The sequence below is a fragment of the Schistocerca gregaria genome, chromosome 4, assembly GCF_023897955.1.
Source record: "Schistocerca gregaria isolate iqSchGreg1 chromosome 4, iqSchGreg1.2, whole genome shotgun sequence".
In the NCBI taxonomy this organism is placed as follows: Eukaryota; Metazoa; Arthropoda; class Insecta; order Orthoptera; family Acrididae; genus Schistocerca; species Schistocerca gregaria.
The window spans coordinates 447,644,861-447,671,896 of NC_064923.1; the positions used below are offsets into that span (position 1 = coordinate 447,644,861).

Consider the following 27,036-nt stretch of genomic DNA (forward strand, 5'->3'; position numbering starts at 1 on the left):
ATATGTGAAACTATAAATGTATTAATTAAACCATTCCCACATCTTTTTTACGGAGATCTTTACCTTGCAGTAACTCAAAAATATTTGGAGTTATGTTCAACATTAATGTTGTAGATTGCTTTCCTCTGTAACTGTGTAAATATTCATTCTCCTTGTTTTAATGACTAATAAGATGTTCATACTGTCAACACTGTGTATTTTAATTTATTTTTACTTTCTCTGCATCATTTTTATTAGAGCCAATTTTATGTTTTACATAGCCTAAATGAACTACTGAAGGAGCTTATTTTAGGTGCCTTAAACACACTTTTTTATGACCTAAAAATCCATGGTCTAGTTATGAGCTTCTGTAAAAAGATCAGCAATCTTGGAGATTTTGTGTTAGTTTAAATTTGGCATGTTCAAAACTAATGCACATTTTCATAAATGAACTGGCTCCATATAAAAAAGTGATCAAACAGAAGGTAAGGCAATCTGTCTTCGGAAGATGACATTGATTACTGATTTTTAGAGTTAAAATGAAGGTTAATGGGTTACCAACTCTCGCCAAAGGCCAGATTTCATGGTTTTGAGAGTGACTATTTTAAAAATACATCTGTTGCTGGTTCCAGTAAATGTGCAAAGATGATGTTAAAGAGAAGTCCTTGACTGGCAATACAGTAGCTAATTTCATAACTGATAGAAGTCAGTTTCTTAAGCATGCAGAATAATATGACATGCAGAAAAGTAATACCTCTGAATTTTTTATGTAAAAACTCTTAAAGCTTTTTAAATAAATTGAACATTATTAACATTCTACATCTTTATTCTTCATGTTTGCTTATTTGCAACCCTCTGGCCCAAGAGGGTTCCAGATTGTAGTGTGTAATGTGGTGCTGAATAATGGAACTATGTTGGTGCATGAGAACTAAGTTTTGAATTCAAAGAGTTTGTCCACATATGGAGCACCCTCTTCTTCAGTATGACAATGCCAAACCACACATGAGTGCTGCGACGTCTGCAACAGTCTGATGCCTTGGGTTCTCTGTCAACAATGATTCTTCATATAGTCTAGAATTGGGCGCACCTGATTTTCTTCTGTTTTTGAAACTTAAAGAACACCTTTGAGGACTTCACTTTTATAGTGAGAATAGGGATCAGATTGTGGCTGCATCAACAAAGTCAGACATTCTGCAGTGATTATATCAACAAACTGCTCTGTTGTTGGGAGGAATGTGTTCATCAGGGTGACTACATCGAGAAATAAATATGTAAATATAAAGAGTAACAATATAGAATGTTAATAATATTTGCTTTATTTAAAAAGCTTTAAGAATTTTCATACACGAAATCTGAAGGTATTACTTTGCAGCATGGCCTTCTAGTATTTACTTTATTTTACACGCACAAATTTAAAATGCATAATTATGAACAAATTAGTTCAGAGAAAAAACATATGGAAAATTTAATTATAAAATAATAAATGCAACTCAGAAATGAAACCTTTTATTGGCATTTTATATTCATGAATAATTTGTACTATAATAACAGATATGAAACAGCATAGCTGCATACATCTGTATGATGAACAAAACAACAGTAAGTATACATACTGTTATCCTTCCACCTTTCACTTCCATATGACTACATAATATTTGCTGCAGTAAAATATTTTCTCCAACTTGATTAAGTACAAAGAAATATTCACATGCATCATTTATCAATAATGTAAAGTATCACAGATGCTTGCAACAGTTTTGTGTAATAACTTAGGGTAGTAATATTCTAATTATTAGAGAATAACATCGAAAATGCAGTATCATTGGCACATGTTACAGTACTAGACAACATTATTCACAGCCTTATTATTTCTGTTTTGGTTTACATGGAGCACAATACAGATGCCTTCTGTGTTTATAGAGGTAACTCCCCTGAGAATAAGTTGTGGTTTATTGGAATTCTGGTTGATTTCATTCTAAGCAAATGCCATTTACAGTTACATTCAAACAGGAAAAGCAGTATTGACATCTGTGAGTGAATCACCTCTTACAATGTGTGAAGTTTGTTTTGTTTAATTAATTTTGATATAAATAAAAGTGTTTTTGGGAACAGTAAAACAATTAATTATTGGTAGAGTCCTTGAAAATGCAGTCTTCACTGGTTGAGTGGTGTGCTGAAAGGACTTCAACTTGAGCATCCTTTGCCTTCATACTCAAACTGTTTTCCAGCTTCCTGTCAAGCTTAAAGCCAGACATATTTCCAAGCCTCTCCAAGTTTCTCCAGGATGACAAAATTGTTTGAAGTGTTTCGACTTTAATGTTTGGTGCTTCATTTAAGAACAAGCACCGCAAGGCTGGTGCTGGTGGCAATGAAGTGAGCTTGAGGTCAGGGCAGCGATGAGCATGAAGACACTGCAGCTGAGATGCATGCAACAATAGCTGGCACACTGCATTTTCTGATACATCAGAACCAAGCTGTGCTGTTATGATGTCCAGTGAAAGGGGCACTTTTTTATTACTATCTGTCCACCGCACTGATGCACCTTCAATGCACAGTGTTCGTAAGAGGGGACACGTTATAAATATGTATGCCAAGTCTACAACTGGAGGCTCTGCGTTCCATGAGAAGTGTACACTCAGCTTATACAATTCAGGAGCACCATTTAATGATGCTGCAAGAACAGTAGTGTCACCAGCTAGATCTTCAATATGGCATGGAGCTGCAATAAGAAACACACAAAGTTTTTCATTAAAAAGCAAAGAAAAAATGAATAATAAACATTTTTATGATTGGAGAAGAGTATGCAGTTACTAGCTGCCAAAAGACAAACAACTGAGCAATTGGAGAACAGTTGAAGGTGTGGGAGAATCTATATATTAGAACAGAGAGAGAGAGAGAGAGAGAGAGAGAGAGAGAGAGAGAGAGAGAGAGGAAGCTTTTTTTGAACCATGAGCAATTTTTCTATCATTCAGTGGATGTACATGCATCACTTTTCATTCATACTGCCTACCTATCATATTTTATCTTAATAAAATAATTAAGAAAGAAATGGAACTTACCTAAAATAAATGTCATGCAATAAAAACAGTGAGAGAGTGCACCATTCTCTTAAAAATATAGCACAAATGATATCTTTAAATTACAATATTCATTTTACATTATTTAGAAGACAATTAACCATTTGACTCCGGTGGAACACACTACACATTCTGCTACATCTTTACCCAAGTACCGATTTTCTTACTATTGCCAATCTGCAAAACCTCCTCTCTACTTCAGCCATCACCAGTTATTTTGCTGCCCAAATAGCAAAACTCATCTACTCTCATTTCCTAATCCAATTCCTTCAGCATTGCTTGCTGTGATTTATTTTTAAAAATACAAACATTTTTAATTGAACTGGAAGTAGACATAATTAAAGTCATTTCAAATCAGAATAGTCAATTAATTGAGCTACAGAATAAGGAAACAGAGACTGAGACTGTAATTGTAGAGCATACACTGACAAATGCTGGAAATCTCAAATATTAGAAATGTTACTCAAATGAGAAGATTGGAAAGTTGCATATAACAATGATCTGTTGATCATAAACATAGCTTGTTGGAAAGTCCATAGAAGGATAAATGCAAGAGATAGTAAAAAATGTATCACCACAGAGATCTTTAATGTTAGAGTAGACTTACAATATTTGTATGAAAGATATCATAAATGTAACAGTCAAGCAGTCTGTAAACTTGCAGACACAAGAAGAAACAATACAGCAGGATATTACAGCAAATAATACTCTAACATCAAATTGGAAACCTGTCAGATATTTCAAAGATAGTCACACACAAATAAGAACAGGAATAAATCAAAGCAGACAGACAGTGCGAACAGTACTTACTGTTCAAGGGAAAGAACTGATGGACCAATATGAAGAGTGTTCCACTTTACAGCAGTATTATGTAAATATAGTTCATAATCTAATGAAACAGAATGAAGCTTTGGCCTTAAAAAAAAAGTACAGTTTCACCAGAAATTTAAAAAAAATGCCTGTTTGTTTCTCCAAGAGATGAAACAGAAGTTAAAAGTATAATTATATCAGTGAAAAACAAAGAAACAAGGTGCATAGGTGGAATATCTATAACAGCAATCAAATATTGCTCATGGCATCTAGCAAAGCCTCTGACATTCCTAGTAAACTTGGTAACTGAGAAGGGTATTTTCAGGATGTCTGAAAAAGATTAAAGCAGTGTCAAGTTATAAAGTTAGTAACAAGAGGTATCCTGGAAACTACTAATCTGTAATGATTACACCCATCCATCATACAAAAAATTGTGGAAAACAAAGATTCCAAGACTTACCAAGCGGGAAAGCGTCGGTAGACAGGCACAATAAAATAACACACAAACACACACACAAAATTTCTAGCTTTCGCAACCAACGGTAGCTTCTTCAGGAAAGAGGGAAGGAGAGGGAAAGACGAAAGGATGTGGGTTTTAAGGGAGAGGGTAAGGAGTCATTCCAATCCCGGGAGGGTAAGGAGTCATTCCAATCCCGGGAGCGGAAAGACTTACCTTAGGGGGAAAAAAGGACAGGTGTACACACACACACACACACACACACACACACACACACACACACACACACACATTGAAAATGTCTGCTTGTGTGTGTGTGTGTGTGTGTGTGTGTGTGTGTGTGTGTGTGTGTGTGTGTGTGTGTGTGTGTGTGTTGTGGATGCGCGAGTGTACACCTGTCCTTTTCCCCCTAAGGTACATTTTCTTTTCAAGAGAGTTTTGATGAGCAACCCTCAACACAGAATTAACAACACTGAGGAAAATCAATCCTATTGTAACAGGAAAATGTGAATGATAGACTGATGCACCATTCACTGCACCACATCAACACTGCAACAAATCAGTCTATCAACATGCAGCAGCATTGTTGGGACAGTTGAGGCTACTGCCATGATGGATACATACGAGTGAAGGTCAGCAATGCATCAGCAAAAACAAGTAATGAAGAATGCTGCCAGGAAGTAGATTCTGGATTAAGTTGTGCATTTAATTAGTTTTTAAGATGAAAGGCCAGCATTATGTATATACTGTTTCTGGGTGACATGATATTTATTGATTACATTGTTATATTGGGTGTTGAAGAACAGACCTTCAGAAATTTACAAGCAGATCCTCCAGTCAATATAATTACAATGTTTAAATGAATGTATGTCCAAACATACTTCATTTATAAGCCATCCGCCCTAGTTGGCTTTTGAATGAAGATGAAATTGGTGTAACGTTATGTCATTGTACTTGTTACTTTACCAAATATTGAAGAGAATAAACATAGCTAATGCTAGAAATATAAGTGCCAGAAGCAGTCTATCTTTAACACTAATGGATTTACTCACAGTAGTATTTAGACTGGCAATTTTGGGTCCAGTTATCAAAACCACGACAGAAAAATATCACCAATACTAGTCTCTCAGCTCTAACAGAAACATTCACCCTGCTGTTTATCAATGCTTTTGACATTTGCTCTTGCAAGACTTTCAAACATTAACAGAAAGTACTTGCAAAGAACAATCAGACAGTAACTGGCAGCAAAAACTCACCCCTTGTGTAAACAGTTTTGTGAGTACTATCCGAGAGTACCAAATTGTCAAAAGCAAAAGACTTTCACATGATGCCCCTTTTTAACTTATTTAAAATATATACAAAATAAAAAATGTTCTTCATGGTAATTTTGAAAAATAAAATTAATATTAGTTTTTTATTCTTCCTTTTCCACCCCAGAGAATTTCTGCCACCAGAAATGGAGGGTGAAACTTTAACAAAGCCAGCCACTCAGACCAGCAAAGCACCAGGAAAATTGTTAAATATTAGGTGAAGATTCCCAGGCAGAAGCCAACAGGCAATAAGCCAAGTACAATATGTATTTGGGAAGATATAAATACACACAAACTTTCTGAATTTACCAATAGTTATAAACAAAAATATAAATTAATTATGTGCTTGAAGTGTGCATGATTATTTCCAAACAGTGTTCCGGTACATAAATTGTTCAGCTCTGAGGTGTTTTATTTCATTTTTGCTAAAAATTATTGTGCTAATATAGATTAACAGGAAAGACATAAGTCATTGGACAGAAATGATAGGAAAAAAATCACTGTTTGGAAGAGGTATCAGGTATAAAAAGTCATTTCCAGTGCATAAAACATGTGTTTTAACGCTTATTGATATGCAACAAATAAGGCTGGCAAGAGACATTTACACAGCATCCTCTGAATGTGAACTTGGGCTTGCTTTTTTGTAGTTCAAGTCAGACTGACTGACTGAGGAACATGGGAGGCATTAAGTCACTTGTGACATAGGCTAGACTTGTGTGGATAACTGCTGAAGGAAAAAACGTAGCAACAAAAAGAAAGAAGAAAAAGTAATCTTAAAAACCATATGTATTTACCAGCACAATAATGCATCTACAGAGAATTTGTAAGTATTCAAATAGCTTTTGCAGTACAATATTTATTTTATCTTTGTTTGAAAATGACTGAGCAACAGAGAGAATCATATCTCCAGTAACACATAAGTACTCAGATCAGGGTGGTACCAGCTACAGGATAGTTCAGTACCAAGTAGTGGCCCACTCAGTGCACGTAGAGGGATTAAGCACTAATAAGTCGAAACCAAGTACAACATTTAGCATTCACATTTCCACAAGTCACAAGGTTAATAAAAATACGTGGTCTCAGCCTACTATATCTGTAATGTAACATATACGGCTCATGAACATTACGCAGAGAAACATTCTTTTACTACATTATATACAGCACATTGTCTTATTATGGAAAACATTCAGAGTACATCACAGCACCAGCATATCATTGCTGGCATGAGATGATGGATGTTTCATCTATGTCTCTCACATTAGTGAAAAAATTTAACTTGGTTTCACTCTGGCCAACCTGCTTCCATCAGTGCATTAATGAGTCTCCATGCATCTAGAGTTATGGCATGGAAGCACTGCAGCAGTTTATGGGTCACAACAGAAGTGTGTGTTACAACACAATGATACTTCATGACTGTAAATGAATAGTATATTATTAATCTTGGGTAAGCTAATCAAATGGCCATCTCAGGCATGTTGACTTTGCCAGATACAGATCTGAATGTAGTGAAAGTGGTAGCTTTTGAAAAAGTCTTCATTCCCTCAATTCACAGCTGTTGTGGTCCAGAGGAGAATGAACATTGTGTCAGGGACAGATTGAACCATTCTGTCAACATGCTATAGTCAATAGTAACAGGGCTAGTGAGTATTTGAGGAGACCATACAGTAACAGCAGTAGCCAACTTTACTCCTGATGGAAAGAACAGAAATAATCATAAAAAAAAGAAAAAAGGCCACAACTTCTTGCATCATATGGTTACAGTATTCTCTGTAATAAGTCTCATACTGTTTGTCTTTGAGTCTGTTCTATTTTATTTTCCATTTTCTAAGAACTGTTTTACATAATGTTTATTATAGATTACATTTGCTATTAATTTTCTTTTTTGAAACAGGAAAAGGGGGAAAAGACAGATAATAGTTTTACTTACAGCGTCTACCATCAATTGTTGGATCCCTGTAGGTATAAAAATCAGACATGGCAGCATTGCTGTGGTAAAAACGTAACTGCAGCTCATGGAGTGGCAGCTTTGACAGAACATGAGTGAGATCTGCAGACGCTGTGTTCATGATGCGAGGCTGCACCAACCGCAACCTCTGTATGTGTGGGCAAGCATCGGTGACTGCAGCAATCTGTGAGATTGAAGGCCTCACCAGTGTTGCTTCTGTCAGCTAAAGAAAAGAAACATTTCATTTAGGCATGACTACTTTGGATCACAAATCTTTAAGAGCAAATAATTTCAGTAACATGTAGCTTCTTAAGATCTTTGTGGCAATAAATAAATAAATAAATAAATAAAGCAACATTAACCACAAGAGTAAATTACTTAACCATGGTATGCCAAATATTACATTTACAGCTTGCTGTAGTACCAAACAATAATGGTTCAGTGTCTCCATAGTGCCTTGTAAACTGGAGACTGTTCTACTTTTTATTATTAGTACAGGATTTTGTAGTACTTCTGCAAAAACAATAAATATATAATTTAAATATTTTATGAATGGTACTCAATCATTTGTCAACATTTCAGTTTTCCTTTACCTACACAGATATTGGAATGAAAACTTCATCTTCAGGATTTATAAGTTTCAGTTGAGGCTTTCTGTCATAACCAGGTAAAGTAGTCACATTTGAATTTTCCAAGAATTTGCTTAACTGTTGGTCCATAATGAAACTGCTCCATTTTGTTTGAATTTTGTTATATATACATCACCATGTTGTATACAATGAAGATAAAACAACACAGAGGAATTTCATCATAGACAAATCCAGAATCCAATTCTGGTAAAATTCAGGTGCAGCAGTTTTGCCAGGCCATGATTAAAGCACTTGATTGAAACTTGTACATCCTGAACACAAAGCTTTCACTCCAAAATATGTATTGATAAATAAAAGTACAAAATTGAACCAAGTTATAGACTTTTATTCATAAAATTTACAGCCAGCTAGCACTGTGTCTGCACCAAAGGAAATCATTATGGTTTTTTAAGACCTTGTAATCAAACTCTAGTGCATCTCTCCCTCTCACATGACAATGTAAGTTCATGGTACAAAATATTAGTCACCACTTTGACATAGCAAATTGGTCACTTTAGAGCATTGTAGGTGGTGTAGAACTGATGCATTGTGATCCTCCACCATTGATGTAACTGCTGGCTGTAAACTGGTGTGTATGTGCCAGTTGGTTATATAGAATCAATAGAAGTAGCACAGAAAAATGGACTGGCAGGCATACATGACAGAACGGAAGAAAGAAGTTATCATGGTTGGACATGCTATAATAGTTGTTGCTTGATTCATTGGTTTATCAACATGAACTATCTGACGGATCTTCAAGCAATTGTATATCTCTCACAACCATGTAACATGGTTTAACTGACAATGACCAGAGATGACTGTCACATCGTTTCAATCACATTTGGTTTCAGCTCCGACAGCAATTACAGCTCTCAGTGAAGGCAGGTCAGTCCTCACCAGTATCCAAGCAAACATTCTACATCAACTTCTACACACATACTCTGCAAGCCACCATATGGTGCATGGCGGAGGGTACACTCCTAGTCATTTCCTTTTCTGTTCTACTCACAAAAACAGTCAGGGGATAATGACTGGCTATATGACTCCATATGAGGCCTAATTTCTCTTATCTTTGTGGTCCTTACATTAAATATACATTGGCAACAGATGAATCGTTTTTCAGTCAGCTTAAAATGCCAGTTCTCTAAATTTTCTCAATAGTTTTCCTCAAAAAGAACATTCCAGAGATTCCCATTTGAGTTCCCAAAGCATCTCTCTAATATCTGCAAGTTATTCAAATTTACTGGTAACAAATCTAGCAGCCCACATCTGAATTGCTTTGATGTCTTTCTTTAATCTGGCATAGCATAGATCCCAAACACTCAATCAGTACTCAAGAACAGGTCACACTAGCGTCCTACGGACAAACCACACTTTCTTAAAATTCTCTCAATAAACTAAAGTTGACCACTCACCTTCCCTACTTCAATCCTTACATGGTTGTTGCATTTAATATTGCTTTGCAGCATTACATCCAGATATTTAAATGATGTGACTGTGTCAAGCAGCATATTACTAATGCAGTTTTCAAAAATTATGGATTTGTTTTTCCTACTCCTCTGCATTAACGTTTTTTTATGTTTAAAGCTACCTGCCACTCATCACACCAACTATAAATTTTGTCTAGGTAATCTTGTATTCTCCTACAGTCACTCAACAACACAACTTCCCATACACCATAGCATTATCAGCAAACAGTAACAGATTACAAAGGGATTGCATGCAATTGACATATGTAGTCAGGTGCCTCACAAAAGGCCTTTGCTAACACCAGAATATAAAGCTGCACATTTCAAACATAGGAACTGGACAGGAGGAGAGTAATATGGTCAGCACAGGCACTAGTTTGCCCTTTTCAAATATGAAAGGTGCTGAGTGTGCCAATGGCACAATGCAGCATTTAACAGCACTATGTGGAGGATGTAGTTCAGGATGAACTTGGGCTCAGTCATTCAGGTTACTGTATACATGAATCTGGATATTTATTTTGGCAATCTCAGTAACTAAATGTTGTCCTTTCTTCTACATCTTCATGATGCTGTGGACTGCTGTAGATAGCAACTCAGAGAGTGAGACTATGTATTTGCTGCTCCACATACTTGCACCAATACAACAATGGGCTGTAGACGACTCCTTCTTACCATATCATGTCCTGTGGCACGTTTCCACGGTCTCTGGAATGGAACAAAGCTGCTAGTACAACTCAGTGTTGTATTCATCCCTGCGTAATTACCAGACATGCACCAGCTATGTTTCTGTTTATTTCCAATGCTTTGAACTTGGACTGTGTTTGCCATTTTCTCTGGGTGGATTTCTCATAGCATTATAATGGACTTATGCTTTATGCAAGGACCTTCAATATTTTGCATAGTCCACCCTTTGTGTAGTCACTGCCACCTAGTGCCTGTCACAAACGCATAACTTGTACTGAGTGCCACTACATGATCTTTTAACAAAAGTAATAACAGGTGGTGAGAAAGCTGCTGTGAGGTGTTGCATTATCTGCCTTGATATCTGTGGGGTCACCATGCCAGATAGCTAACCGAAAGAGCACGGGTCCAATTCTGGTTGAGTCAGAGATTTTCTCCACTCAGGGACTGGGTTTTGTGTTGTCCATCTTTGTGCCATCATAACTGACATGAAAGTCACCTGTATGGCATCACATGAAAAGTCTCAGCCAATGTAACTTTATACCAGTGTACAACTTTGCCCTAATGAATGTTCTGAATTGTCGAAACACATTGCCATATCTTCCACTGTTGAGATGGATCTATAGTCATGTCCCAAAAGCCAGTTTAGAAAAAAAAGTATTGCATAAGCAACCACAGGCTACTGTCTGCAGTTTGGTAATATGTGGGTTACAGTAACATGTGTTAAGATTGTGAGATGAGGTTAGCTGCGTTCAGCAGAAAATTGCACCATGCAGTGGTAACAACCGTAACAGGTGAGTCAATGTCACCATACTAGGGCAAGTCTCTTGTTATGGATGATGTGACTAGGTGCAATGTTTTAGTGAAAATCATGTGCCTCAGAGCAAGATGAATATGTCAAAATTTTGAGGCAGAGGCAATTTTTTTCTGTGCTGTGTCAGCTCCCTTTGCCCACATTGCCTGCATGAGTTTAGAGCCACAGTACAGAGTGCGCTGTTTATCTAGTGGGCATGGTCGTGGTGATGTCATGATCAGGGAAGTGAGCACTGTCATGAGGAGTAGTGAGCTGGGACTGGTGATGCTTGGGTAGTGACGTCCTCCTCCCTTGGTGGCAAGGGGGACACATGGCTCAAATTTTTGGTGAGGCGTACTGATTCTTGGCATTGAGAAGTTTGTGTGTGTACAACAGCTTTCATAGTGTAGTGGACACTCAAGTCTTCCAGAACTGATTAATCTGCCATTGGTGATCCAGTTGTGCTTGGAAGCTGACTCATGGCCACAGAATTAAGCACCCTCATTGCTTGTTTGCCTAGTGTGAATTCCCACTCCAAAAATCCCACTTCTTTTCTGAAAGAGTAGATCTAACCTTTACAAGTTCCAGGCACGTAAGTGTCTCACTGCCCTGCTTGTCTTGTTCCTGGTGCTTTGTAAATCAGAGAGTTGTCACGCAAAGTTGGAAATTTCTATCTGTTTAGATCTTTTAGTCCATGCTCAGCAGTACTTCTAGATTTATTCTTTTGTCTTCCTAACATCTTTCATGATATTCACTGTGCTGAGTGCTGTAACTGCAGCAGTATTGAGTGTGTAGTGATGTCCCGGACTTAGACGCACCTTTAGTCTGTTCCAGTGTGACAGACAGTGTGGCATGCTGCCTTAAGGGACACTTGGGCTGGAATGCCTTCACAGCTGTACTTCTACATGTCATGCCAGTCTGCACAATCTTAACCGAGGAGGCTGCCACCTGCCAAGTTATGTAATTGTAATCTGTTAACTGTTTTATGTAACTGCAGTTTTCCTCATTCTAGAGGCCTAAGTGATCAGTAGAAGTCACCACCCAAAACAATCTTGTAATTGTAATCTAGTAGCTCTTTTATATAACTGCTGTTCTCTTCATTCTAAGGGGCCTAAGTAGCCAGTTACTCTATGCCAGTTTGGTACAGTGTACAGTGTAATGTGTTTTTAAACTTGACCAAGTTTTTTTTTAATTACTGTGGGAATATACTACTGTTATAAACTGCTCGTTCTTTTGGTTTGTAGTTTATTTAATGTGGCAGTTCCTGGTTCCTTTTTTTCTTTTTAATGCATGGGGCTGTAACGGCACATGCCTTAGGGACATTGTATTTGATTTGATCACAGTTGATTGTATTTCATAGGCACAGTGCCTAGATGCATACAGATTGTTTTTAGATATTCCTTACATTGCTAGGTCATCGACCTGATGGGTTCTGTTTATTATTTTTGATGTTACCAGTCAATCTTGTAAGAGAAAAAGTGTATTATCTGCATTTCGTGGTTTAAATCTTGTGCTTAGGGAATTTCTCTCTGCCAAACATTTTGGTGATGCATTGCTATCTTTGACCAATCTAGCACAGTTAGAATTCCTTGATGCTAAACATTTTCCTTTTTTTTTACAAAAAAAAAGCAGGGGAAAAGAAAGGGCCACAGTGCCAAATATGAAATTTATTTCTTCGCTCATTGAATTCTAAGGTTAGCAACAGTGTTGGAATGTTTTTCACACTGGAGATATAGAGGCAATGTCTAGATTTCAGTGCACCACTGAGCTGATTCAACATTTAAATAACTAAGGCTAAGGCATAACAGACTGAATTTTAGAATTAAAAGAAAATTGATATGAAATGTCAGAACAAGAGAAACAATTTCTGATATCAGCAACATTCTCTTCAAACAGCAATTAAAAGGGAGCAACAGTTTGAATACAAACAACAGTTTAAAGATGGTGTCTTTTATCAAATTATAACTTTTTATAGACAAGTTCATGAACTGGAAATCTTTAACATCAAAACATGACCAAATGTTATGATCATTTAAACCACAGACTGTATATATTTTAACAAAGGGCACAGCTTGGGAAAACACCAACAGGCAGAAGTAAGTTAAATAAAAGTTTCAATTACTTTGACAGGAACATTACAAATTTGCCCAACTGGGCTGATTCAACATTTAAACAATCATGAAGCTAAGGCTCAATGGTTGGAATTTTATAATTAAAAATAAAACATGAAATGTTAGGACTAGATGGTGACTCTATATCTCCAGTGAGAAAAAAATTGTGGTGCTGTAGTTAACCTAAGAATTCAATGAGTGAAGAAAAAAACTTCATATTTGGTGCTCTGGCTTTTTCTTTTCCCATTTTTTAATTTCATTTTTAAAAAAGGAACATCTTCAGTATCTAGGAATTCAATCGTGTGCAAGCTCTGTCACAGTTAACAACGAATGGCCAAAATGTTTGGCAGACATAAATCCCTTAAGCATGACATTTAAGCCACACAGCACAGGAGTAATGTGCTGGTGACATCATTGCTGTGGCCTACGGAGGCCACTGGATAACCACAGCTGGCCATCAGGACTGCAGCGCACCTACGCAGCATCTTCTCACCAGGATTGAAGCTGCCGCCCATATGTTCAGTGTGAGCCAGGGTCAACAGAGTGAGGCATGTTTTCCCTTTCTGAGCTGTGACAAATCTTGAACTGAAGTTGAACAAAGCATTCTTTACTGTGAGCAGTGTTTCCACTGAGTCCTCCAGCCTGTCACCACCACCACCACCACCACCACCACCACCACCACCACCACCACCACCACCACCACCACCACCACCACCATCTCACACACCACAAAGTGCATCTACACTCTTCAAAATAATGGGAATGGCAATCACATTCCAACATGGATATTCCTATCTTCTGAGATGACAACAATTTTACTCACTAGACATAACATGTACGTTCCTGGTTTGATGAAGCCTCAGGCATCCTATCACACCTCAATTGGCCCTCTAAATCACCCAAACCTAACCCCATTTAAGATTTCTGGCACTAACTGGAACAGTGCAGGAAACTTAGATAACAGTGTAGCAGCAGTCTGGTAAGGGATCTTGTCATCAATGAGTGGCTTCAGCTGGAAACTTGTGGACTCTCTTCCATGCTGGACTGGCCAGAGGCAGGTATTAGCGTAATGTCTGCAGCACTGCTGTTCTGCTCACTAATGTACCAATTGGACCCAACTGAGTGCTGTGTCATCCTTAGCCAATGGCGCCATCGAGAAGCAGTACAAAAGGTCACACGGTCAGCATGGCACTTTCTCAGATGTTGTCCAGTTAGCCGCAACTGCTCCGTCAAGTACTTCCTCATTTGGTATGATGACAGTTAGTGCAACCCTTCCCATTCCTTCCAGCAAGGAAAAATCCCTGGCACTACCAGGAACCGAACCCGGGCCTTCAGTGTGGCAGTCAAGTCACTGACTATTCAGCTACAAGGCAGACTGATGTATCTTGGGGGGGGGGGGGGGGGTGCCTGATATTTGTCACGTGTGCTTAGTATACCCGACTCCTTTCCTTGCCAAATGGCATCTATAAAAGATACAGAGAGCGTCACATGTTGTCAGAGTGATGTCTATTGGAGGTGACTAATTTTTTTATCTGATTTGCTTATTTCATGTGAGTGTGTCCCTTACCGCCAGTGGTAGCTGCGGCATGGTTGGCAGCCCTGCGTGCGTCAGTGGCAGTGGCAGTGCGCCCAGTGAGCGCAGGCGGGGTGCATGGCGCAGTGCCATGACAGCGCCAGCGGCTGTCACCGCCGTGTTGTCCAGTAGCAGCTGGCGCAGTGAGGCACAAAGCGGCGACTCCTCCTCCCTCAGCAGCAGCAGCGGTGGCTGCTTGCCTGCGCCTTTACCCACCGACTTGCGCTTTCTACGCAGCCAGCCCAGGAGGCCTCGACTGCGTCCTGCAATCCAGAATAAATCCATGTGTAAATAACCACCTACTCAAAAAATAGTCAAAATGGTGTCATAAAAACACATGAAGAGAAAATGGGAATAATACTATACTGATGAAGCACTATGTGACTCAAATTTTCTGGTTACCCATTACTGTTCATTTCAAATATGCCAGACCTACAGGGCGATTCAGCTGCCCTTACTTATGAGTTTTACACAACCCACAATACTTTCAAAAACCACACACAAGATTTTCACTCTCTCTCCCTCACTATGTGCAAACTGTTAGTTCTACAGAAAAAAATGAACAGGACCCTTTTGTAGGAAATTTAATGTGATTAAATTTTATACTGGTATACGTTTTTGTCTATTCAAGAAAAACATACAAAAGGAATCTTCAAATGTGTTTTTATTGAATAACTCTGAAACCGTGGCCTAGACTGAAAATGTATCCCAGTACAAAATTTAACCACATTACATTTTCTACAAAAAGATTCTGTTTATTTTTTTCTGTATTACTATTTGTCCATGTGTAGCAAGCAAGAGAATATGAAAATTTCATACACAGTTTCTGAAGGTGTTGTGGATTGTATAATGCCCTTCGGTAGGGGCAACTGAGTCACCTTGTATATTACTAAATGGCTAACATGATTCATGGCACTCAGTCTCAGTTGAAAGTTGCTGACCTAATAGCCTCCACATACAACAAAATTTTAATTTTTCAATGTTTCGCATAATTATTGACTGAATTTGAAAATTTTAAATGCTCTCGTAAGCTACTCATTAAGAATCTAAAATCTTATCTTAAGGGTTAAACGCAGTAAGGCAAGTTTACAGATAGAAACTGTGTATATATATCTTAAGGCAGCAGAACTCACATTGCACAATTACCCACACTATAAATGTGTAGCGTTCGAGAATGAGAGCATTTAGCAACTTCCAAAAACTTTTTACACATAATAGTAATAGTATGATATTCCACCTTACGGCAGGTCTTGTCATGGGTTAAGCCTCTTACACTTTTGTCTGTCCATAGCCAATCTTTTCATTTCTGAATATTTGTCTCCTTTGATATTGTGCAGCATTTGATATCTTCTTTTTCCTCTTCCCATTTCTCCCTCCACCATTCCTTCTATTTCTTCCTTCAATAAACAGTCCCTCCTCAAACAATGTCTAATCCACTTCTGTTTTCTCTTTCTGATGACTTTCGGCATTTTCCTTTCTTCTCTAACTCTTCTTAATACTTCTTCATTCCTTACTTGGTCTTCCCATTTCACTTTTTCCATTCTTCTCCATATCCACATCTCTAGTGCCTCCAATCTTCTTTCATCTTCCTTCCTCAATATCCAGGTCTCCGCACCATACAGTGCAACATTCCAGATGTAACATTTGGCATATCTTTTCCTCAGATCTTTGTTTAGTGGTCCACAAAGTAATTTCTGTTTCCTGTTTGAATCCTTCTTTTGCCATTGCAATTCTTTTCCTAATTTCTGTTGAGCAATACATATCATCCATTATTACACTTCTCAAGTAATTAAAGTTATTCACATGCTCTATTTCCTCTCCCCCTATTTTCATAAGGCCTTTTTTGTCCCCTTTCCTCCAATTACCATGCTTTTCATTTTCTTATTGTTAATCTTCATTCCGTATTCTTCTAATTTTGTGTTTAGATAATCTAACATTCGTTCCATCTCTCTTGCACTCTCTGCCATCACAACCATGTCATCTGCAAATCTTATACACTCCACTCCCTGACCACCTATACAAACTCCTCTCCTTCCATCAAAGCTTTCATTAATAATTTCCTCCAGATAGATATTGAACAGCATTGGTGATAAACAACAACCTTGTTCTACACATCTTCCCAGTTCAATTTCTTCACTCATCACACCTCCTGATATTACTCTTGCTCTCTGGTTCAAATATGAATTTCTAATTAGGCATCTCTCCAGTCAACTCCATGTTTCCTTAGGATACATAGACATAATAAACACATACAAAAATTTTTCCTGCTGACACATCCCACAAAATGAAAGGAAGATAGTTTATCGATTACCAACACTTTTTGCAGTTTATGCAGTAAAAGTTCAACATCAGGCATAACAATTTAAGTTAATGCTTCTTTTCTACCAGCTCTATTAACAATAGATTTTGCAGAGAGTATCAACATTCACCACTGAATGGATCTGGCAAATTATATCAATATATGACACACTGTTCAGGAGATATCACACTATGAACATTGAGATGTGTGGAAAACTAGCTTTTGCTTAAAATGGAGCACAAATCAACCAGACTATTCTCATTCAGTGTTTGATCACGTGAGCACTTAGAGACTTCCAACAAACATTAGACATAATTTAAAATCTTTTCTAAGCTGTTTCTCGATTCTATCTTTAAGGTCAGATATGGAATGCTTTAACTCATTTGTAAAGTATTCAGAACTTTTAAGCTGTTTATATACATGGGAGTTCGATTCTTTAAAGAACTGGGAGCTAACTGGTATGTAACTAACAGTGTGGCAGTTCGATACTGTACTTAGGATCAGAGTTGTGGGGGAAACGGAGTGGGGGTGAAGGAGCAACTCATATTAGTTCCACAGTGAATGACAAAAAAGATTTCATTCAGATTTCATGACAAATGGCTCTGGGTATGTGCTATGTGAAAATAACCACTACATATTCTGGTTTCCTTCAGTTTAATACTGAATTGATATGTCTATCTGTCTGGCATGGGAACATTTTTTCTATAACAGGGATTTGGGAGGGGGGAGAAGGGGGGATGGTGCCCTCCATTGTACCTCTCCAAGTATGCCCTTGTCTCATTTGCGGCTGTTACAGATACCATGAGAAAATCAATTCACAAAACATTGCGACTGCTATCCTCACAAATCCAGTAGATGGAGCACCTGCTCTTACAGCCAGATACCAATGATCAATGCCAAGTTACTCATTCATTTGAAGTGACTTCAGTTACCAATCAAGGTTTTGTTTGCAATAACAATGAACAAGGCTCAAGGTCAGAGAGGGAAGGAACAGGAGGTGGACAGAGAGGGGGGAGAGAGAGGGGGGGGAGAGAGAGAGGGAGGAGGGAGAGAGGGGGAAGGAGGGGGAGAGGGGGAAGGAGGGGGAGAGGAGGAAGGAGGGGGAGAGGGGGAAGGAGGGGGAGAGGGGGAAGGAGGGGGAGAGGGGGAAGGAGGGGGAGAGGGGGAAGGAGGGGGAGAGGGGGAAGGAGGGGGAGAGGGGGAAGGAGGGGGAGAGGGGGAAGGAGGGGGAGAGGGGGAAGGAGGGGGAGAGGGGGAAGGAGGGGGAGGGTGAGGGAGGGAGGGGGAAGGAGGGAGAGGGTGAGGGAGGGAGGGGGAAGGAGGGAGAGGGTGAGAGAGGGAGGGGGAAGGAGGGAGAGGGTGAGGGAGGGAGGGGGAAGGAGGGAGAGGGTGAGAGAGGGAGGGGGAAGGAGGGAGAGGGTGAGAGAGGGAGGGGGAAGGAGGGAGAGGGTGAGGGAGGGAGGGGGAAGGAGGGAGAGGGTGAGGGAGGGAGGGGGAAGGAGGGAGAGGGTGAGGGAGGGAGGGGGAAGGAGGGAGAGGGTGAGGGAGGGAGGGGGAAGGAGGGAGAGGGTGAGGGAGGGAGGGTGAGGGAGGGAGGGTGAGGGAGGGAGGGTGAGGGAGGGAGGGGGAAGGAGGGAGGGAAGGGGAAGGAGGGAGAGGGTGAGGGAGGGAGGGGGAAGGAGGGAGAGGGTGAGGGAGGGAGGGAGAAGGAGGGAGAGGGTGAGGGAGGGAGGGGGGAAGGAGGGAGAGGGTGAGGGAGGGAGAGATGCTGAAAAGAGGGGGGGAGGTTAACAGAGAGGGTGGAGGATGTGATGCACAGAGAAAGGGGGAGATGGAGATTAGGGTGTATATCTTCATCATCATCATCATTCATCCCCATTACGGTCGAAGGAAGGCAATGGCAAACCACTTCCACTAGGACCCTGCCTACTACGGCAGTGATGGTGGCCTGCATCATTCCCCTATGCTCTGTCAAGGAGTATGGGACAAAATTTACGACATCATCATCATAATAATAATAATAATAATAATAATAATAATAATAATAATAATAATAACAATAATAATAATAATAATAATCCTCCAATTCTCACACATTTTTGGCAATTGTGAAGCATTGCTGGGTTCACTAGCATTGTATACTTGTATGAGCATTTGCCTTGTTATGTATTTAAAGCAAATTGCAAGAGAAAATTTAAACTGTATAGGACGTGTGTCAGGAATGGTAAACAGTAAACAGAGAGAAGTGCATGGCTATCGAGAATTTTGACAAAATTGTAGAATTTGAAAGGGGAAACATATTCAGGTTGCAAGTGCTCAGGTGAATATGAGACACACAAGGGTCTTTTGCAAGTATCAGATAATGGGAAGGTGTTATCCACATGTTCAGTTATTTTAATAGCATTTCAGTAGCCATATTTCACGTTCATGTAGGATGATTAGTGGGTGCAGATCAATGAATATTTAGGGGTTGACGATTAATCCAGGCACTTTACTGTCCTAGTAAGACTTATGGCTGAATGTAGTGAGATAGACATCTGGGAGTGATAGAAGGTGTGCTGTGTAATTAATATGTGGGTTCTTCTGGAATTGAGTTTAAGGTTCAACTGGTTACTCACAATGGGATATTGCTGAGTAAGGTGAAACAGTAGTTAAGATATGAGAGTGAGATGGGTTTGATGCTGGAGAGCAAGAAGCACTTGTGGTCTAGTCAAAAAATAATCTCAACACCAACCTGAAGTAATTTAAAGAATCCACGATCAACCTAAATCAGGCATAACTGACCAGAGTTTCAAATTCACTCCTCTCAAACAAGAGTTCACTGCTCCATCTCACTCAGTGTCTGGCATTATTGTTGTAGAGGAAGTGGTATGATGTTGCAGGTTTATTGCATGTGAGAGCATACATTTTACTAAATTATAAACCTCAGCATACCTCATTGCAGTCTCACTTTTGGTCTCTTCAGAGAACAGATTACATCTGTTCTTATCAAAAACTGCGTTCACTGTGTTGTCATGACAGAGTATAAAAAGTTTTAAGTGGGTCGAATATCACTATCTGAAAACAGTGAAGCTAGTTTTTGAACACAGGTATTTACTTTTAGATTTCCCATATCAGGCAAAAATTACAAATAAAAGTTATTTCTGATGACAACGTCTAACTTTTTATCTGTGAATGAGCAAAGGTACCTGGTATGAGATGATGTCCAGCACACAGTTTCCCCCACCACGCTGTTTCAGATTGGCGCAGACTTTGCTGCAGAGCAAAATTTATTCTGGAAACAATCCCCTAGGTTGTGACTAAGGCACTTCATTGCAGTATCCTTTCTTCCTTGAGTGATAGTCCCATAAGGTATGCAGCAGAACATCTGAGACGTATGGAAGGTAGGAGAAGAGGTGTTAAATGAAGTAATGCTGTGGGGGCAGGTCATAAGTTTCTTTGCTCGTGTTTGGGGAAAAAAATGAAATTATTGGTTACATATCTAACAAATTTTACACCGTAACGAATAGTGACAATAGAGATAATCTTTTCAAAAATAATTTAGTTCACGACAGCCACAACTGAACTGATGTAACTTTAAAGCTAAGAAAATTTCATTTTAGCTGTGAGGGAGAAATTACTTTTGATAAAGCACTGATCATCTAAGATTTCTGTATTTGAAGCACTCATCTTGATGGTACAATTTTCAGTTTTCAGGTTAAGCTTTAGCACTTATCCTCAGTCGACATAAGGTTTTTCTGTGACCCATGGCTCTGATTAATGAAAACTACAAATTGAAAGCATTTGAAAAAAAAAATGACAGTATAGCAAAATATTTTTTTATGTGTGTAGACTGAAGCAGCAAGTGAAAATTTCTACCAAGGTCAGGAATCGAACCTAGGTTCTGAGATACTAGGCAGGTGCGATAGCCACTAAACCATCTAGGCGCAGCAGTTCACACAACTGCATAGACTACCCTGGCACGCCTCCCTCCTCAATCCAATTCTCAATGCCACCACAGTCTACTTTAAATTCCCCCCGACAGATAAGCAGAATTTCCAAGGCTCTCCATGTCCTGGAATAGCATCTCAGAATCAAACGTAAATGGGGGATCCAGCCTCATGCCCAGGTGTAGGTACTTATACAAATGAAATGACAATTTCAGAGACTTTACTAATCTCATACAAACATAGAGCGCACACTACATATTCAGCTTACAGGTCTATAGAACCTAAGTATGGCCCTGTAACTAGGTATCGTAATCTTTTATTTATGGAAGTGCTACTTTTCTAGAAATTGTTGGACAATTTTGTAGCCAATATTTCCCAAATATTGAACTTAAATGCAATATTCTACTATTTTCAAGCATGGCATTTGACTGCAAGGTCTTTGCTATTGAGAATAATCTACAAAATACAGTAAAAAAAGGACACACTTTGTCATTATCTATGGATACAGCATGCAGTAAACATCTGTAAGTTTTGTTACTGTAAACCTTATTCGAAGTTCTGTGCGGGGCATTGTCTAATGGAACCAGGCTGTGTTAAGTTTGTGAAATGTTTTTACATTGTAGATTTATCTTTGCATAATGTAAACTTCTTATTCCTCACGGGAAATGGCAGACATGATTTTCTGTGATGACCTGGCAAATTCAAGCGACTGTCGAGCTGAAAAATATCTACAATGCACGATACTATCTGCAGTGACTAGCAGACTATAGGGCACATCGTGGCTGAGCTCACACCATTTGTACCACTACTGTGGAGGAACGGTTTTACAACAAGTGGAAGAAGACCCTGAAACTAGTGTTCATACAATTTCAGCACATATTGGGGTCAGTCCTCTTCTAGTCTGGTTGATCCTACATGAACAGTTGCTCTACACATACCATGTACACCATGTCAAAGCCCTTCATCCACAAGATCAGCCTGCCAGAAAGCAGTTCCGAGAGTGGCTATTGCATAGACGTGGTTAGGTCCACTTTTCACTAGGAGATTGTTTATGGATGAGGCTAATTTCATGCCAGAAGGGACTCTCAATTTTCGTAAGTAATATGTTCATACTGATGCAAATCCTTAAGCAGCTGAAAAAGTGAGACATCAGCACTGATTGTCATTTAATACTTCAGCAGAAATTATTGGTGAAATATTAACAGGACCTTGCATACTACCAAAGAGGTTCACTGGTGCAGAGGATTGTCCATTCATAACAAACAACTTGCCTATCCTGCAAGAGGAGGTCCCATTCCAACAACAGCAGGAGATATGGTTCATGCATGATGGAGCACCAGCCAGTTTCCTCCGAAATGCTCGAGAATGCCTCACACACACACACACACACACACACACACACACACACACACACACACACACACACACACACACACACATTCATTTAACAGGCAATAGATTGGCCAGGAAGGTTCAATCAGGTCATCCCTCAAATCTTAATCCCTTGAATTTTTTTGTGGTGATACTTGAATTCTTTGGTGTATGCAAGACCCATTAATGATGTACAAACACTGCAGGAACACGTCATCAATGCCTGCCGGCACATCCATGACCAACATTAAGTTTTTAGAGAGTGTGAGATTCCCTAAGATGTTGGACAAAAGCACATGCCTTACTATGGAAGGACACCTTATTGAGCACTTTCTTTAGTGATGACTCACAAGTGCAGGGTGTATGTAATAGCAAGCAGATTACATTATAAGCTCAACAGAATGTTGTGTTCTGCTTTGTATACTCATTTCTTTACAGTATTCTGTAGGTCGTTTCTAACCCAAAGAGCTTTCAGTAGAACAGATGTGTTTGATAGTAGAACAAATGAACATGTGTTAATAGCTTTTAAGACATATCTTTTGAAGCTCGTGTTTACTAGTCTTCTTTTCTTGTTTTGTTCCATCCTACGAAGGGCTGTGAAATATGAACTAGAATTTAAATCTGGTGGCTGTGTTAGTGGACGGAAACTGGAGAGACCTTTACAAGATGTTAGTGGGGATGTCTGGAATAGCACTGTGATGCAGCAGTTAGCGTGAAGCGACTACTGGAGTCCAGCCACCATGTGTGAGTTAGATGTATAGTCTGTAGCATATCGGACATGTCAGATTAGATTAGTACTTGTTCATAATGACGTGGAATGTGTCAGGTTAATAAAAGGTGTCTATACAAGATATTACATTATACAAAATATTACATGACATTCAGTATTTTTTTTTATTTATTTATTTACTTTAGTGGGGGTTGGGAAATTACCCACTTACTATATCCAAAAATTCATCTAATGAGTGGAAGGAGTTGCCACTAAGAAATTCTTTTAATTTCCTTTGGCAGCATAATTTACCCCCTTCTGAGCCAAAGTTAGATTTAACCTTGAGTAATGAAGATCATCCTTTCTCCTAGTGTTGTAGCCATGTACACTGCTATTACTTAATTCATGCGGATTGTTAATAACAAATTTCATAAGTGTATATATATTTCTAGCTCTTTAAATAAGTGTCTGCACGATGATCTTGGATGAGCTCCACCAATTATTCTGATTACACGCTTTTGTGCAATGAACACTCTTTTACTCAATGATGAGTTACCGCAGAATATGATGCCATTCGAAAGCAGAGAATGAAAATAGGTGTGGTAAGCTAATTTACTCAGATGTAAATCACCAAAATTTGCAATGACCCTAATAGCATAAGTAGCTGAACTGAAACGTTTTAGCAGATCCTCAGTGTGTTTTTTCCAGTTCAACTCCTCATCAATGCACACACCTAGAAATTTTGAATACTCTACCTTAGCTACTAATTTATGATCAAAGTCTATATTTATTAATGGTGTCATTCCATTTACTGTGTGGAACTGTATATACTGTGTTTTGCCAAAGTTTAATGAGAGCCCATTTTGCAGAGAACCGCTTAATGATTTTCTGAAAAACATCGTTTACAATTTCACCAGTTAATTCTTGTCTGTTGAGTGTGATAGCTATACATGTAGCATTGGCATGATGTACCAGCTTTGCATCTTCGTGAATATAGAATGGACAGTCATTAATATGTTAATAACAGCAGAGGACCCAAGACCCAACCTTGCGGCACCCTGTCCTTGGTTGTTCCCCAGTTTGAGAAATCACCAGTTTTTTTGCATATTATGTGAACTGTTTATTTCAACTTTGTGCACTCTTCCAGTTAGGTACGATTTAGACCATTTGAGCACTGTCCCATTCATACCACAGTACTTGAGTTTATCTTGGAGTATTCCACGATTTACACAATCAAAAGCCTTTGATGGATCACAAAAAATCCCAATGGGTGACTTCCGGTTATTCAGAGCATTTAATACTTCAATTAGTGAATGTATATATAGCATTTTCCATTGTCATAACCTAAATCTGAATATCTGTAGTGACGTTTAGATGTTGAATAAAATGTGTGCACGCCGTAGTTTGTAACTAATTTACGGATTTTTTTTATTGCCACCCTGTACTTGTGTACTGTGCATAACTATGAAGTGTACGGGAGAGGCTACTTCCCATTCTACCACACACTAGGGATTCTTCCTGTACTATTTGCCTGCGGAGTGCAGGAAGAAGACTGCTCGAATACCTCTGCACGCGTGATAGTCATTGTAATCTCGTTTTGGGGTTTCTACGGTAGAGCGGTAACTCACCGCTGGTCAGAGTGCCACGTGCCGGGTGTGCACAGTACATCTACATCTACATCTACATTTATACTCTGCAAGCTACCCAACGGTGTGTGGCGGAGGGCACTTTATGTGTCACTGTCATTACCTCCCTTTTCTGTTCCAGTCGCGTATGGTTCGCGGGAAGAACAACTGACAGAAAGCCTCCATCCACGCCTGAATCTCTCTAATTTTACATTTGTGGTCTACTCTGGAGGTGTAAGTAGGGGGAAGCAATATATCCGATACCTCATCCAGAAATGCACCCTCTTGAAACCTTGACAGCAAGCTACACCGCGATGCAGAGTGTCTCTCTTGCAGATTCTGCCACTTGAGTTTGCTAAACATCTCCGTAAAGCTATCACGCTTACCAAATAACCCTGTGATGAAACGCGCGCTTTTCTTTGGATCTTCTCTATTTCCTCTGTCAACCCGATCTGGCACGGATCCCACACTGATGAGCAATACTCAAGTATAGGTTGAACGAGTGTTTTGTAAGCCACCTCCTTTGTTGATGGACTACTTTTTCTAAGGACTCTCCCAATGAATCTCAATCTGGTACCCGCCTTACCAACAATTAATTTTATATGATCATTCCACTTCGAATCGTATTGCATGCATACTCCCAGATATTTTACAGAAGTAACTGCTTCCTGTGTTTGTTACACTATCATATAATCATATTATAAAGGATCCTTCTTTCTATGTATTCGCAATACATTACATTTGTCTATGTTAAGGGTCAGTTGCCACTCCCTGTACCAAGTGCCTATCCGCTGCAGATCTTCCCGCATTTCGCAACAATTTTCTAATGCTGCAACTTCTCTATATACTACAGCATCATCCGCGAAAAGCTGCATGGAACTTTTGACACTATGTACTAGGTCATTTATATATATTGTGAAAAGCAATGGTCCCATAACACTCCCCTGTAGCACGCGAGAGGTTACTTTACCGTCTGTAGACGTCTCTCCATTGATAACAACATGCTGTGTTCTGTTTGCTAAAAACTCTTCAATCCAGCCACACAGCTGGTCTGATATTCCGTAGGCTATTTGTTAATCAGGCGACAGTGCGGAACTGTATCGAACGCCTTCCGGAAGTCAAGGAAAATGGCATCTACCTGGGAGCCTGTACCTAACATTTTCTGGGTCTCATGAACAAATAAAGCGAGTTGGGTCTCACACGATCGTTGTTTCCGGGATCCATGTTGCTTCCTACAGAGTAGATTCTGGGTTTCCAAAAATGACACGATACGCGAGCAAAAAGCATGTTCTAAAATTATACAACAGATCGACGTCAGAGATATAGGTCTATAGCTTTGCGCATCTGCTCGATGAACCTTCTTGAAGACTGGGACTACCTGTGCTCTTTTCCAATCATTTGGAACCTTCCGTTCCTCTAGAGACTTGCGGTACACGGCTGTTAGAAGGGGGGCAAGTTCTTTCACGTACTCCGTGTAGAATCGAATTGGTATCCCGTCAGGTCCAGTGGACTTTCCTCTGTCGAGTAATTTCAGTTGCTTTTCTATTCCTTGGACACTTATTTCCATGTCAGCCATTTTTTCGTTTGTGCGAGGATTTAGAGAAGGAACTGCAGTGCCGTCTTCCTCTGTGAAACATCTTTGGAAAAAGGTGTTTAGTATTTCAGCTTTACGCGTGTCATCCTCTGTTTCAATGCCATCGTCATCCCGGAGTGTCTGGATATGCTGTTTCGAGCCACTTACTGATTTAACGTAAGACCAGAACTTCGTAGGATTTTCTGTCAAGTCGGTACTCTCAAACTGACTGAATTGCTACCTTTGGCCTTGGGCGGGAAGTCGTCGCAGATGAGCTTGTCGGTGATGTGGGCACGCTGCACGAGCAGCGAGCGCACGCCTGCGTCTGTGACGAGGCGGGAGCCGCGCACGTCGAGCAGCGCGAGCAGCGGGCACGACCCGCCCACCGCCTCCAGCACGCCGTCGCACGCCACCTTGGCCAGCCGCAGCTCGCGCAGCCGCGACATCTGGCCCAGCGCCGCCGTCAGCCGCGCCAGGTCGAGCCGCAGCAGCGACGGCCGCGTCAGCTGCCGACCACAACAAACACACACGGTTCGGTCTTAGGTCCTTTACTGTTCTTCATATACACTCCTGGAAATGGAAAAAAGAACACATTGACACCGGTGTGTCAGACCAACCATACTTGCTCCGGACACTGCGAGAGGGCTGCACAAGCAATGATCACACGCACGGCACAGCGGACACACCAGGAACCGC

At 39.8% G+C, this 27,036-nt stretch overlaps 1 protein-coding gene across 1 annotated transcript in view; it reads right to left on the reverse strand.

The window, feature by feature from the left end:
• Positions 1-1,469: 1,469 nt before the first annotated feature.
• The window catches only part of LOC126266953 (uncharacterized), a 150,133-nt gene continuing 124,566 nt past the window's right edge, over positions 1,470-27,036 (reverse strand). Inside the window, exons 3-6 of the mRNA XM_049971670.1 lie at positions 26,582-26,846; positions 14,829-15,097; positions 7,561-7,801; positions 1,470-2,698 (exon numbers count right to left, since the gene is read on the reverse strand). Coding sequence (XP_049827627.1) covers positions 2,100-2,698; positions 7,561-7,801; positions 14,829-15,097; positions 26,582-26,846 — 1,374 coding nt within the window. The 3' untranslated portion in view covers positions 1,470-2,099. The remainder of the gene's footprint in view (positions 2,699-7,560; positions 7,802-14,828; positions 15,098-26,581; positions 26,847-27,036) is intronic.